The sequence below is a fragment of the Henckelia pumila genome, chromosome 3 (genome assembly GCF_033568475.1).
Source record: "Henckelia pumila isolate YLH828 chromosome 3, ASM3356847v2, whole genome shotgun sequence".
NCBI classification, from domain to species: domain Eukaryota; kingdom Viridiplantae; phylum Streptophyta; class Magnoliopsida; order Lamiales; family Gesneriaceae; genus Henckelia; species Henckelia pumila.
This window is the reverse complement of record NC_133122.1, coordinates 198,523,158-198,536,888: the sequence shown is the minus strand read 5'-3', so window position 1 is coordinate 198,536,888 and position 13,731 is coordinate 198,523,158. Positions and strand designations below refer to the sequence as shown.

Sequence of the window (13,731 nt, the reverse complement as noted above, 5' to 3'; positions counted from 1 at the left end):
TTAAAAGCTTTTCGAAACACTACCTACGTTTTAATTGATCACGCACAAGTTTATCTAATATTTGATATTTGATTCAACTTGTATAAATTATTGTTTTCATATATCATTCATATATTATACGGTCTCACATATACTTCGAATTAGGGATTACAATGGATCGAATTTGATTAGATTTCATACCTCTGTCTTCATATCAATTTATTATATTCATCTTCATTCCGTCGGGTAGAATACTTTCATCCCCATCCTCATACCTATCGGATGATGGATACTCATACCCTATTAGGAATGGCAATGGGACGGGTTCGGGTAAAACCGAGACCCGCTCCGCCCCGCGAACTTGACAGTTTCAATCTGAATTAGATCCGTTGGACCCGTCAAATTTTATATAATTTAAAATTTATTAAATAAAAAATTTAAATAAATTAAAAAAATAACAAAACATCATTAAATTTATTTTTTAAATTTGTATTAACAATATTTAGGATCAAAAATATTATCACAAGTTAAAATGTATCATTTTTTTATTTAATTAATAATTAATAACTAAAAAAATTATAATAATATATTTTCATATTAAAAATATCATAATATATTAAAATCATTTCAACTCAAAAATATTATAAACTCAAATTATGGATAAAATATTGATTATTTAATATAAAAAATATAATTATATATTATTAATATATATACATATATATTTTATATTTATATTAATATTTTTTTTTTGCGGGACGGGCCCGGGGCGGGTTCAGCCAAACCCGGGACCTGCCCGGACCTTCATGTAGACCTGCTTGGCCGGGTCGGGTTCAATGCGAGGTCGGGTAGACCCGACCCATTGTCATCCCTATACCCTACCCAAATATCCTATTACCAATGCAATTGCATTTTTCAAATTTGATTATTTTGATCAAACTATGTTTATTCACCAAATTTTTATAAGAACAATAAGGAAAAAAAAATTAACAAAATAAACATAACATAAGAAACAAAAATTATTATATATAATTTATCTCAAAACCATTATTCTACAAAATATCATTACCTTTATGCTAATAATTTTTTATTTTCCATCCAACTACCATAATTTAAAAAAAATAAATAAAATCAATATTTATTTAATATAATAAATACATAAATAAATATATACATACATATATTTATATATACGTGTGTGTATTTAATCAGTATTCGGGTCGAGGATGAGTAAAATGTTACTACATCCTCCTCCATCCCCATATCCAAAATCCTCATACCCAATTACTTATTTATTTAATTTGGTATAAAATATAACTCCATATTCTACTTCGTTCGGATCGGGTATCGAATTCTCCATCGAATTCAACAGAAATTGTCGTCTCTACTTCGAATCAAACTATGCTTAAATACGTTAATGTTATAAATGTTTCTCATTATGTATAATAATTATTCTACAGTTTTTTTTTTTTTACCAAATCATATTATTCATATCTAGTTAAGCTAATAAAAAGTCGGAGGTTTTTTTTCCATCTAAATCGTTGAGAAATATTGAAATGTGAATTTCACACCATGAAAATTAAATTGACGTCCTAACCATTAACATTTTATAAAAATTACATGATCTACCTATGCTAACACGATTTTTTTTATAACATGAAACTCAATATTGAGTTGAGATTTCTTGTTATTTCTTGCTCAACCTTGTTGTGTGCATCTAAAAATTACATTATGATGGATTTATTGTATTGATCTGGAAAATATTATTTATAAATAAAAAATCATTTTGTACATTGGGCCTAATTTTGTTCAAAAATTGATTCCTTAGCCACAACATGAACAACACATGATCAAAAAATCGCGTAAGCAAAGATTAAAAAAATAGGAAAAAAAAAGGGGTGGGAAGAAGCAAGAGCTTAGATGTCTTACATGCAGAACAAATTCCAGCCTCTTGCATGCATAACTCTCACATTAGAAATTTTTAGAAAGGGATTTAAATTAATAATCTAATGTCTCTTCTAAGTTATTCTTTAACTTGTTAGTACCCTTTGAACTTTGTTTGTATTTCAAAGCATAAGTTAAAAGAAAACTTAAATCACATTGATCTTAACCACATTCCTTTTGATGTTTTTGCCATCAAATTTCTAGTGAGTCTTTTTGTCAAAGGATCTGCTAAGTTGTTTTTCGATTCTATATAGTCAACTGTAATTACTCTTTGTTTGAGTAACCCTCGTATAGATTGATGTCTAAAACTAAGATGTCGCTGCATATCATAGTAAGTCTTGTTTGCTATCTTTTACAAAGTAGCTTTGCTGTCACAATAAATCATCACAGCTGGAGTTGACTTCTCCCAATGTTAATGCGATAATCGTGTTGATAATCGGTTTTTGAACATTTTTTAAAAGTAAATAGATTATACTCATGCTTGAGAGATTGTCATATGATACGTGTTAATGTGCCAAATATAAGTATTAAATATTTAACCAGAATACTCCCCCCATTTTCAAAATTTTAGATATTAAAATAAAATTAAATAAATATAATTAAACATTGAATTGGCTGCATCACCGAAGTGATTGCCTACGCACCCTTTCAAGATCAATCCATCGTAGTTCAAAATAATGCATCATAAAAGATAAATAGTATATAAATAAAAGTAGTTTTTGACTTTGAACTTCCACTTAGTGTAAACAATTCAAGGTTTAGTTAAGGTACTACGGTGAACAAATCTTGAACCAAGGACCCTTATAGAAACCAACCGGAGTTGTCACACATATTTTTGTTCATTCAAAAAATGTCTTATTTTGTTCCAACGCATTATTGGTCATGCGTAATATCCCGATTTCGTGAGTGCTCTAGAGATGGTCTAAGATCTCATAGAAAGCGGCCTGACTCTCACACTCATATAGATGAATTCCCTCAAAGTGATTCTACGAGTCACTAACTCTCATAGTTGACTTTATTAAGGAACAAATTCCAGCCTCTTACATGCAGAACTCTCACATTAGAGATTTTTAGAAAGGGGTTTAAATTAATACTCTAATGTCTCTTCTAAGTTATTCTTTAACTTGTTAGTACCATTTGAACTTTGTTTGTATTTCAAAGAATAAGTTGGGTTCCTGTTAAAAGATAACTTAAATCACATTGATCTTAACCCCATTTCTTTTGATGTTTTTGCAATCAAATCTCTAGTGAGTTTTTTTGTCAAAGGATCTGCTAAGTTGTTTTTCGATTTTATATAGTCAACTGTAATTACTCTTTGTTTGAGTAACCCTCGTATAGATTGATGTCTAAGACTGAGATGTCGTTGCATACCATTGTAAGTCTTGTTTGCTACCTTTTACAAAGTAGCTTTGCTGTCACAATAAATCATCACAGCTGTAGATGGCTTCTCCCAAAGTTAATGCGATAATCGTGCTGATAATCGATTTTTTAACATTTTTTAGAAGTAAATAGATTATACTCATGCTTGAGAGATTGTATATGATACATGTTAATGTGCCAAATATCTTTACTTTTTTATAAAAAATCTGACTCATATAGAAACTGATTCGGTTCGCCTGAATGACACCATCATCAAATTACATATGTAACCCACCTTCTTATTGTTCATGGCCAAAATGGTAAAAAAAAAAACCATGCACACAATCAGGTTTTACCTTCGTGTAACTTCCCTTCGTTCCTTTTCTCCATATTCCATGTGCAATTTATAATTTTAAAATCAGAGAAACAGAAAACTTCAAATTTAAAATCATTCGTGTAATCTATATATGTTTATTTATTTCATAATGTTGGTATTATTTTACACACATTGTGTGTGCCTCTTTCGCTAGTAAATATTAAATATTTAACCAGAATACTCGGTCAATGGAAGTTGGAGACTTTGCCTTGTATTAGTTTCAACACTCATACAATCGTTTACATAGTGAGAAGTTTAGAAAAGAGTCGATAGCATTGTCAGGTAATTTCTAGGATAAATTCGCATTCAGTACCTAAACCCAAACACATATGCATGTTCAGTCCCCTGTCATAAAAATATTTGTTTAAACTCCCTGGGCCCATATTTTTTTTCGGATGAAAATGAGTACAAAACATTGAAAATAAGGTACGAATATATGATATTTCAGTACAAAACATTGAAAATCTGGTATAAAAACTAAGATTTTGAGTATAAAATTAACATGAACATTTTTATTAATAAGAAAAATATGTCATTAATATTAATATTTTTAGTATTCAAAAATCATATATTTGTACCAGATCTAACACATTTCGTACTCAAAAAACATATATTAGTGCTCTATTTCTGATATTTTGTATCCATTTTCATCAAAACATACAATTTGTCATTAATGTCAATATTTATCTATATATTTGAGTACTCAAAAATCATATATTTATATCAGATTTTCAATGTTTTGTACTGGAATATCATGTATTCGTACCTTATTTTCAATGTTTTGTACTGATTTTCATCCGAGAAAAAAATGTGGGCCCAGAGAGTTTAAACAAACATTTTTCTGACGGGGGACTGAACATGTATATTTGTTTGGATTTAGGTACTGAATGCTACTTTACTTTAATTTCTATGCTTGTAGGATGTATAAGAATCCTCTATTTGATGAAGAAAGTTACATCAAAAAATTCAAAAATATCATCCACATTCTGATTCTTCCTTCTTCATTGTCCTCCTAAATTCTTCTCATCATCATATATCCATGTTAGTAGCATCATCTATCCTAAACAGAACAAGTTGTCTCCTACTTATAAAATAATATTTTCACATGCAGCTAACAAATGACTATTACACATGAAAAGATTTGATCTAGACATTTAGATATAATTTAGCATAATAATCAAACTGATAATACTCCTACGTTCAAACACCTAAATACTAAAAATTCAATCCGTTGAATTTACGGCGTTGCAGTGCTGAGCTTCCCACACAGGGAAATCACTTCTTGGCAACAATCTCATCAGATTTCAAGAATTCGCGGATCTCTGGATTCTCGGAATCCATAACTAGATTTTCTCTCCTCCAGATTCTATTTCTCTACATTTATTTATCTCAGTAATCTGAGAATCGGCTCAAACCATGTCGAAATCGTTGCCTTATTCAATGAAAGATGTACAGTACGACAACGGCAAGTTTCGCCGCCGATCTCTTCTCAAGGTTCGTGTTTGCATTTTTCAGCTCTCACGGATCAGTATTTCTTTCGAGAAAATTGATTGATTTAGTTTTTATCTTTATCTTTTGGGGTTCTATTTGTTTTGTCAAGATCTCAGTGAGTTTGGATTGGTGATCATGTAATTTAATGAGGTGGCGTTTGACGCGGATTCTTGATTCGTTTTGTGTAATGGGTTGAATATGTGTTGATTAAACTGAAACTCGCTGGGTTGGAATGGATATTCAACTGTTGTGCAAACTGTGAAAATTAATTTACTTTACCCGTGGTTCCTGAAGTTCTGGTGTAAATTTTATTTCAAAAACCTTTCTTTAACTTTTTTGCTAATTTATAACATTGCTTTTAGTGTTTGTACGTAACAGAGGTGATACAGTCTTTCTTGTTTTCGATAGATGAGTGATTGCATAGATGTGGTTCTGAGAAGTGTGCCTTAATTATGGTAATGTTTGGTTTGTGGTTTTTCTATGGCTGATTTTTCGTAAAGGCGCGGTTCTTACTTAATTACGAAGCTTCCAGTTATGATCCAGCATGCATAATTGCTTACCAAGAATGAATGAGAGTAACGGGGAGAGGCTTGTTAAATTAGATAAATTGAGTTAATGAAATACTGGTTAACTAACTTGTGCCGTTTCTGGTGTGCCAACCATCAATACATCTGAATTCAACAAGATGGATTAGAAATATTATAAAATTCAGATGGACATGCATTTTAAATTGCAGATAGCAGCTGCATGGTGTCAAGCGCCACATGCATATACCGTTTTTCATTTCATTTAGTGGAATGATGCTAGTTCAATCCAATACATGTTGTTTTTTAAACACTTGTTCACTCATTAAATGTTTAATGAGTTCCTTTTGAAGTTACAACGCGTTTTTGCTAGTATATGTTGACTTAACTTTATCTAGTTGTTTTCTTCCACAGGGGATCACTCAAAGCCTTTTAACTAGTAATGTGAAAAATGAATGTACAAAATGCAGTACAGGAAGGTTTCTTGTGCTATTAATGATAGGTGGTTTAGCATACCTTATTCTGACACATACTAGCACCACCCCTTCTTCATTGGGTGGTATAGCTAAGAATATTGGCACCGAGGAAGGAAATAGTTTCTTCACCGATAGAAATGGTAGATTTAGAAAATTTTGGAGGAAACCACCAAGGCTTCCTCCTCGATTATCTCCTGATGAAATCATTGCTAGGAATAAATCTATCCATATTTCTCACAAGATAGAATCTGGCCATGATTGGAAGGCTTGCCAACAAAAGGTCAAGGAGGCATTTATTCATGCATGGTCTGGGTATAGAACATATGCAATGGGTTATGATGAACTTATGCCAGTGAGCCGTAGAGGAGTTGATGGCTTGGGGGGTTTAGGAGCCACAATTGTAGATGCCCTTGACACTGCAATGATAATGGGAATTGACAAAGTTGTGCACGAAGCTGGCTTTTGGATTGAAAAGAATCTTCCAGAGAGGATTAATGGAAGAGGCCAAGTAAATTTATTTGAAACTACTATTCGTGTTCTAGGTGGTCTTTTAAGTGCTTACCATTTAAGTGGAGGCGAACATGGTGCTAATGCTTCAGCAAAAGGACCTGAGCCAAAGGTATATCTTGAAAATGCTAAGAACTTGGCTGATCATCTGCTGGTTGCTTTTACGTCAAGCCCCTCGGCTATCCCCTACAGCGACGTTGTTCTACGTGATCACTCATCACATCCTGCTCCTGATGGCTTAAGTAGCACAGCTGAAGTTTCTACTTTACAGCTTGAGTTCAATTATCTCAGTTCTTTGACTGGTGATCCGAACTACACCCTGGAGTCTATGAAGGTTTTGGAACACATGAAAACTCTCCCAAAGTTCAAGGGACTCGTTCCTATTTACATAGAGTGAGGATAAATTGTTTTTGCTTCTTTGTTGCATTCATGGATTTGGACTTATATCTTGGAGTTCCTGTTCTTTTAAAAATGTTTCGTAATCTGTAATCTGGTTTAAATTATGTGTTAGCTTGCCCTCAGAAAACTGTATAATTTCTTCTTCTCCCATATGGTACTCTAACTTGTGTACACGCATCGGATGATTGACAAAATAAATTTTAAAGACTAAATGCTGTGGTAAATTGCAGATTTCTTGTAGTCCACTGCAACATTGGTGTGGCTTTTTAACTATTTACTCCAACTAATAAAGAACTGTACTATCATGCACTATATGAAGCCGTGGAGTTTGCACCTGTGAATGCTGATTGTATTTCTCAAACTGATTAAGTTCTACTTTTGTTTACTTTGTGTAGAATTAGAAGGAAAACATAGAGAGACCACTAGTTGCATGGTATTAGGATTTCATGAAGCCAAATCTTTCTTTATATCACCCTTCTATCCTTCACTGGAAATCTATGCATTAACTGCCGAGCATTCAACAGATGATGTTAGGACTCACTACAAGTCATGTTTTTACTGTCTATTCATCATTTTACAGTCCTCGTTCTGGTGAGTTTAACGGGGAAAACATTAGACTCGGATCTCGTGGGGACAGCTACTATGAGTACCTCATCAAAATCTGGCTTCAGAATCAAGGGAGTAATTTGACTTATTTGCATGATATGTATAAAGAATCAGTGAAAGGCATCAAGGAACTTTTAGTTAGGAAATCTACTCCCAATGGGTTGGTTTTTGTTGGAGAACTGCCCTATGGGCTGCACAGCGCGTTCAGTCCAAAAATGGATCATCTGGTATGTTATTTTGATATAGTTTGCATTTTAACAAAATTGAATGCAATAAATTGTTTTACAAGACAGCCATTATATGTCTTTTACATGTTGGGATGTGTCCGAGAAACATTTTACGTCTTTGTGGACAATATCTTTCTCATTTTCCTCAAATATCAATGCAAGTCGTCAAAGTAACTTGATCATGTATTCCAACATGTTAATCATCTAACAACATAGCACACATATTTTGAGCTCAGTATTTTCTTACTACCTGTTCTATGCAATTTTATGTGAAGGTATGTTTTCTTCCTGGTACTCTTGCTCTTGGTGCCACAAAAGGCATTGCAAAAGAAAAAGCTATGAGAGAAAACTTGCTCAGCTTTGAGGATCTTGAAAATTTGAAGCTTGCTGAAGATTTGGTTAAGACATGTGTTGAGATGTATTCAGTAACTTCTAGTGGACTGGCTCCAGAAATCGCATACTTCAATATGGAGGTCAGCTTGCTTATTCGTAATTTGTTTGTATATTTTCTTTTTATCTTTGACGTGTCTGCCAGCGGATTGGAGTAGTTGTTGCTTTATGGATATACGGGTTACCAAGTCTAGTCTTTCTCTCCTCCTGCAGTCATACCCCTAGGATCATTATCTTACTTATTGATCAATTTGTGGCCGCACTAATATTCTGTTGCTATAATGGTTTACTTTTGCTTCATACAGGGAGAAGGAGAAGGTGGTCCTGGTGGTGGAAACAAAAATTCTAAATATGTGAATGACATAATTATAAAACCTGCCGATCGTCACAATCTTCTGCGTCCTGAAACTGTTGAATCATTGTTTATCTTGTTTCGCATCACAGAAGATCCAAAGTATGTTCAATTATGTCTAAGATAAAGATTAAAGCGCTTTTTTTTCCCAAAAATTTTTATGGTTTAACATGAATGTGTTTTTCTTCTTTTCCTTCCGATCAGAGTATTTATAGGTTACTTTCGAAACTTTTTTGAATGAATAAACCATGCTTTCTCGCCAGCTTTGTTTTGAGGAGCTACTTTTTCCTCTGAATAAAGAAACATATGATGTATATAACTTTCAAAAATATTTATTCCTTTCTTGAGCTCAAAATTTCAGTGTGATTTTTAAAATTGGTTTCGTTTATCCATGCTCATAAGATAGCATCTTGTAAAATTTATCCGTTTCATTTAGAGATCATTTGAACCATTTTGGGAGTGGCCGAGTGGATTCAAAGCTATTTTACTGCATGCTTTTTTTGCCTCTTCAGAAACTAGTCTGACTGTTGCCAATGCTTATTCAGATATCGTGAGTGGGGCTGGAAAATTTTTCAAGCATTTGAGAAGTATACGAAAGTTGATTCCGGTGGTTACAGTTCGCTAGATGATGTTACTGTGCTTCCACCACGCAAAAGAGACAAGATGGAGACTTTTTTCCTGGGTGAAACTCTAAAATATTTGTATTTACTGTTTGGAGACAGTAATATTATTCCGTTGGATGAGTATGTATTTAACACAGAAGCTCATCCTATTCCTATTCAACGAACTGCAAGCACGAAGTGATCTGATTCTTGTGCTAAGTTTACAATTTTAAGCTCTGTGACAATATCAGGCGGCAACCCTCTATTGTTTTAGATACAACACCTGAGACTCTGAAGAATGGGTTGAGAAGTGCAAAGGTGGCTGAACTTTTGCTCTCTTCCGCCCTTCATCATCGGGTTTTTGTATTTATTTGTACTAAAAATTAACTGAGCAAAGTCTACATATTGATGCCAGAGATGATTGACTTGCAAATATCTACAATTTGTAGTTACGGTGACTGCTGAGCGACATAATTAGATTGAGGTTAGGCAACCATGTAATGAGTAACACCAGTTTCCTCTTATAATGATTTCCTTTACAGAATACAATTATCGATTCAAACTATGTTTTGGTATAACTACAGATTTCTTTTGTAATTTCTGGTTTCCCACGTGTTATAATTGTTAGTTCAAGTTATTGCACATCATTCTTTGCCTGCATCTTGGCTTGGCAGAAAAAATAAATGATCACCATCTCGTACTACTCTTAGGTCATCTATTTCTGCATTCTCTGCATTTACTACTTTTGTGAGCTTGTCATCTCCAAATTTTTTTCCTGCACTTGCACAAAGAGGGGATGATCAGATATATCAGACAGTTTTAGGTATACAGCAAGCGTCAAACAACACTTACCTGCTATTATGAACAGTTCTCTGAGCGAATCGGGTAGAACAATGAGCTTTGCAGGCTTCTTCTGTGGACATTTCTTCTTTCCAAACTTCATATGTATGGTGACTCTTTTCCTGGCTGAGTTTATATCATCTACCGAAGTAGGATAAATAGAATTGGTTGAGCTTACATACGTATAATCATCGGCATAATTGGTGGCCCTGTTTGATTTCTTTTCATTTTCATGAAAGGATGGTGAGTACACATCGATTTCACTTCTGTTGATGAATCTTGAATTGGAAATTCCTACTCTTGATTCAAACTTCGTCGTGTCTCCAAAGGGCGTGTGTTGATCTCTGGTTTGACCATTGAGTTCTCCCGTTTCTCTGCCGGGCCAGTTATTGAGGATCAAGCTCACATCGTGTTGGCCTCCCATATCGGTACTTCTCCATGCTTTGAGCTTTGAAGAACCAGAAAGTAGTTTTCGGAGTAAGTGTTGATTCAAGAAATGATATCTAAGCAATATACAGTGCTGATGATTAATAAATAATAAGTACCCGAAAAAGATTGTTCATGATAATGCTCTCGTCTACAGGATTTGCTCGAAGAATGTTGATAAATGTTGTTCTGTTAAGCCTTAGTATTTGCGAAACTTCAGTTGTTCGAACACCAAAAGGCTGAGTCGTATTATATAAAATTCCTATTTCCCCGAACATTTCCCCCGTGGATGCCTTTCCCAGAATCTGTGTGTACATGAAAGTATTGGCTGTAATTTATACATGTAGTCAACTATATATATGTGTACATGGCAAATTTATTGGTTTGATGATTCTTACTTGATCTTGGCCGTTGATCTTTGTAATTAAATCCTGTTGAACACCACCATCAGAACATAATATAAACATAAAGCAACAATTTTTGGTAATTTATATGAGATTTGGTAGCTTACCACTGCTCCCGAGACCATTATATATGCATCTGTTGGATATTCATTTTGTAGAATAACATCTTCTTTTGGAGGGAAATACTCAGCTTCCATTTCAGGGACCTTTCGAGAAAATCCAGGATTAGTATTTTTCCTTCCCTTCTTTATAAAGAAAACTGGACGATAATTTTACTGGAGAAGAAATAGTACCAATTGAAAAAGGAAGTCCTGTGAAACTCCATGAAAAATATAGACATTTTGAACCACGGGATAAAACAGATAACGCGCAACGCTTGCCCGAATAGCATTTGGCAGCCCATTTAAAGTCTCTTGCTGCTTCAATCCTTCTGTTTTGAATTTGAGACAAACATGGGACAAAATTTGATCTTGAACATGGGAAGGCAGTTGGTTTCGCTTCGCGAATTCTGAAGCAGCTCTAATGGTGTCTCTCTACAGTATAGAAACAAATCTGTCAACATTCGCTATGAAAACATTCAAATATAGCTCATGTACAGATAGGGGGAAAGATATCATACAAAGTTTCTGGTGCGGCTCGTCCAGTGCACGACAAGGTTTGTCATGTTTCCGATGAGATAAGCTGTCAATCCTAGGTTGAACAGCATGAAGAAGATGGAGAACAGCATCTCTTCCGTGTTCTCAGCGTGTAAGTCTCCATAACCTGTTGTAGTTAGTGTTACTATAGACCAATACAGTGAGATAACATATCTGTCCCAATGACTCATTTGCTTGAAATTTGGAAATACTGCTCCAATCCAAGTTTTGCTAGGATCATGGTATCTATGCGCTATCGCGTAGTTGAAACATCCTGCACAATGTACCGCGAACAACGTCACCTGAATATGATCAAGAACAGTGACATTGTGTCAATATCGGATACTTATGCGTAGGTGTGAAGATTCACTATACAGAAATAACAGTCCCTTACAGATGTGAGTTTCGTGCAGCGAGTCCAGAAATAGTTGAACCGAATGTCTTTTTCAAGCCTGAATCAAGGAGAAATAGATGTAAATTTTAGCCTTGTTGTATGCTGTATCGATGATCCTAAAATATTGCAAGGAAATCGAAGGGGCTGATTGAGAGTGGCGAAAGAACCTCGCAAACAATGAGCTGACTCGTCTCAGCCGCCAAAGACGCAACATGCTCAACAGTTTATATCCCAGACCACCATTTTGATCTGTGAATAGAGCACTAAGAGATTGAAATGGAACTGTTGAGCAGACATCAAACACGAACCAGGTTGACAGATACCTGTTAGTCAAATAAAATTGTCATGAGAAAAATTGTGATTGGAGCTAGGTTGTAGTGCTGAAAGATTTCTGAAACTCCATATTCACGATTTTGCGAAAATGGATGCATGTTTTTATCTACCTTCCTGCTATTTTGCCTGGATCATCGACGAGGAGATACGACTGGGTATCCAGGTACGCCACGAAGAAGGTGAGTACAATATCAACAGCAAAGAAACCATTGACAATGTTGTCAAATACTAGATGGGCATCTCTTTTGTAAGATAGAAATGCAAAGTCAAATGGAGAAATCCAGGCTGAATAAATGACCAAAAGAATCAGAAACATTTCCCAGGCCCTGGAAAAATAAACAACAAATGGTAGGATATGAGTGTCAATGAATTTCAAGTTCATTATGTTTATATAAAACTCTCCTTTCTGAGTATTGAGAAATGAAGCAAGATATTCACCGATAACAGGGATCGAACGGGGACACGATGTATGTTCGAAGTATGGTAGCTCTGTTTCTTCTATCTCCAAGGGATGGAAGGAGATCACAAGAGAAGAAACCACTTTGAGTACCTGTGCTGGATTGGAAGTCCTCTACACAGAACCGTTTTATGAAGTTTTTCAAGTACAAAAACGACATTGTGTTTCGTGTAAGATCACAGAAGGGAATCTCTCAAAGCTTTCACAGATGGCAAGATCAATCCTGGCGAGATGTTTATATATAGCAAAAACAGTATAGGGATGATTCCCACGAAGCCTCCAAGGCTCCTTTTCTCCTACTTTCCATTTAAAGGCAGCAGTCTTTTCCAAGATGCCGTGAGCTCACTTGGAATGATACTGCTGCCATGATTGCAAGAGAGATTAAGGAAAAGGCGCAAAGGGTGAAAGACAAACATGGGATATCCCGACATGGGCTCGACGTCAAAGAAGTGGCGGACAACATGAGTTCTTGGCTAAGGTTTAGAGTTGCAGCCTTTGTGGCTAGCTAGACCTATGTATACATAGATGAGATGAGATGAGATGAGATGAAATGAAATGAAATGAGATCGACGATGGACTCACGTGATCAAATGATATATATATTTTCTGTCATGTTGGTCAGATATTTGATCTCAAGTTTTATACATTATGATTGGATATTAGACTCACAATTTTACCATAAGGTCATGTACATTAGAAGGAAATGGTGAAAATTCATTGCTACATGTAGGTAACCCAATGTCTTATTTGCAGCATCAACGACCCAAATTGATTTGGATATGTAATATCTATACATTATCATCACGTGGACCCCTGAACCTCAAATTATTCGAGGCCAGCGTCAGAATTTCTCGACGAAGATATTGAAAAGTTTAGGGGATGGGATGGGATGATCCTTGTTGATTGATGGTGGTGGCAAATGCAATTGGTGGGAGCTCCATAACATGTACTAACACATGTAGATGAGTAGATTTTGGGGGAAATCTTAAATTGGACTAACCACCATGCTT

General features: G+C 34.8%; 2 protein-coding genes across 2 annotated transcripts; one reads left to right on the top strand and one right to left on the bottom strand.

Annotated features, from left to right (window-relative positions):
- The first annotated feature begins 4,774 nt into the window (after positions 1-4,774).
- Positions 4,775-9,443, top strand: LOC140893568 (mannosyl-oligosaccharide 1,2-alpha-mannosidase MNS3). The gene is made up of 6 exons (XM_073302650.1): positions 4,775-5,152; positions 6,088-7,049; positions 7,636-7,888; positions 8,164-8,361; positions 8,584-8,732; positions 9,176-9,443. The coding sequence occupies exons 1-6, from the start codon at positions 5,075-5,077 to the stop codon at positions 9,432-9,434; spliced, it is 1,899 nt and encodes a 632-aa protein (XP_073158751.1). The 5' UTR covers positions 4,775-5,074; the 3' UTR covers positions 9,435-9,443.
- A 429-nt stretch (positions 9,444-9,872) lies between these two features.
- LOC140893567 (potassium channel KAT3) lies at positions 9,873-13,144 on the bottom strand. Its single transcript, XM_073302649.1, has 11 exons — positions 12,703-13,144; positions 12,375-12,590; positions 12,099-12,254; positions 11,932-11,989; positions 11,522-11,839; positions 11,196-11,435; positions 11,010-11,108; positions 10,897-10,929; positions 10,618-10,803; positions 10,085-10,520; positions 9,873-10,007 (listed from the first exon to the last, which is right to left on the bottom strand). The coding sequence occupies exons 1-11, from the start codon at positions 12,879-12,881 to the stop codon at positions 9,877-9,879; spliced, it is 2,052 nt and encodes a 683-aa protein (XP_073158750.1). The 5' UTR covers positions 12,882-13,144; the 3' UTR covers positions 9,873-9,876.
- Between the last annotated feature and the right edge of the window lie 587 nt (positions 13,145-13,731).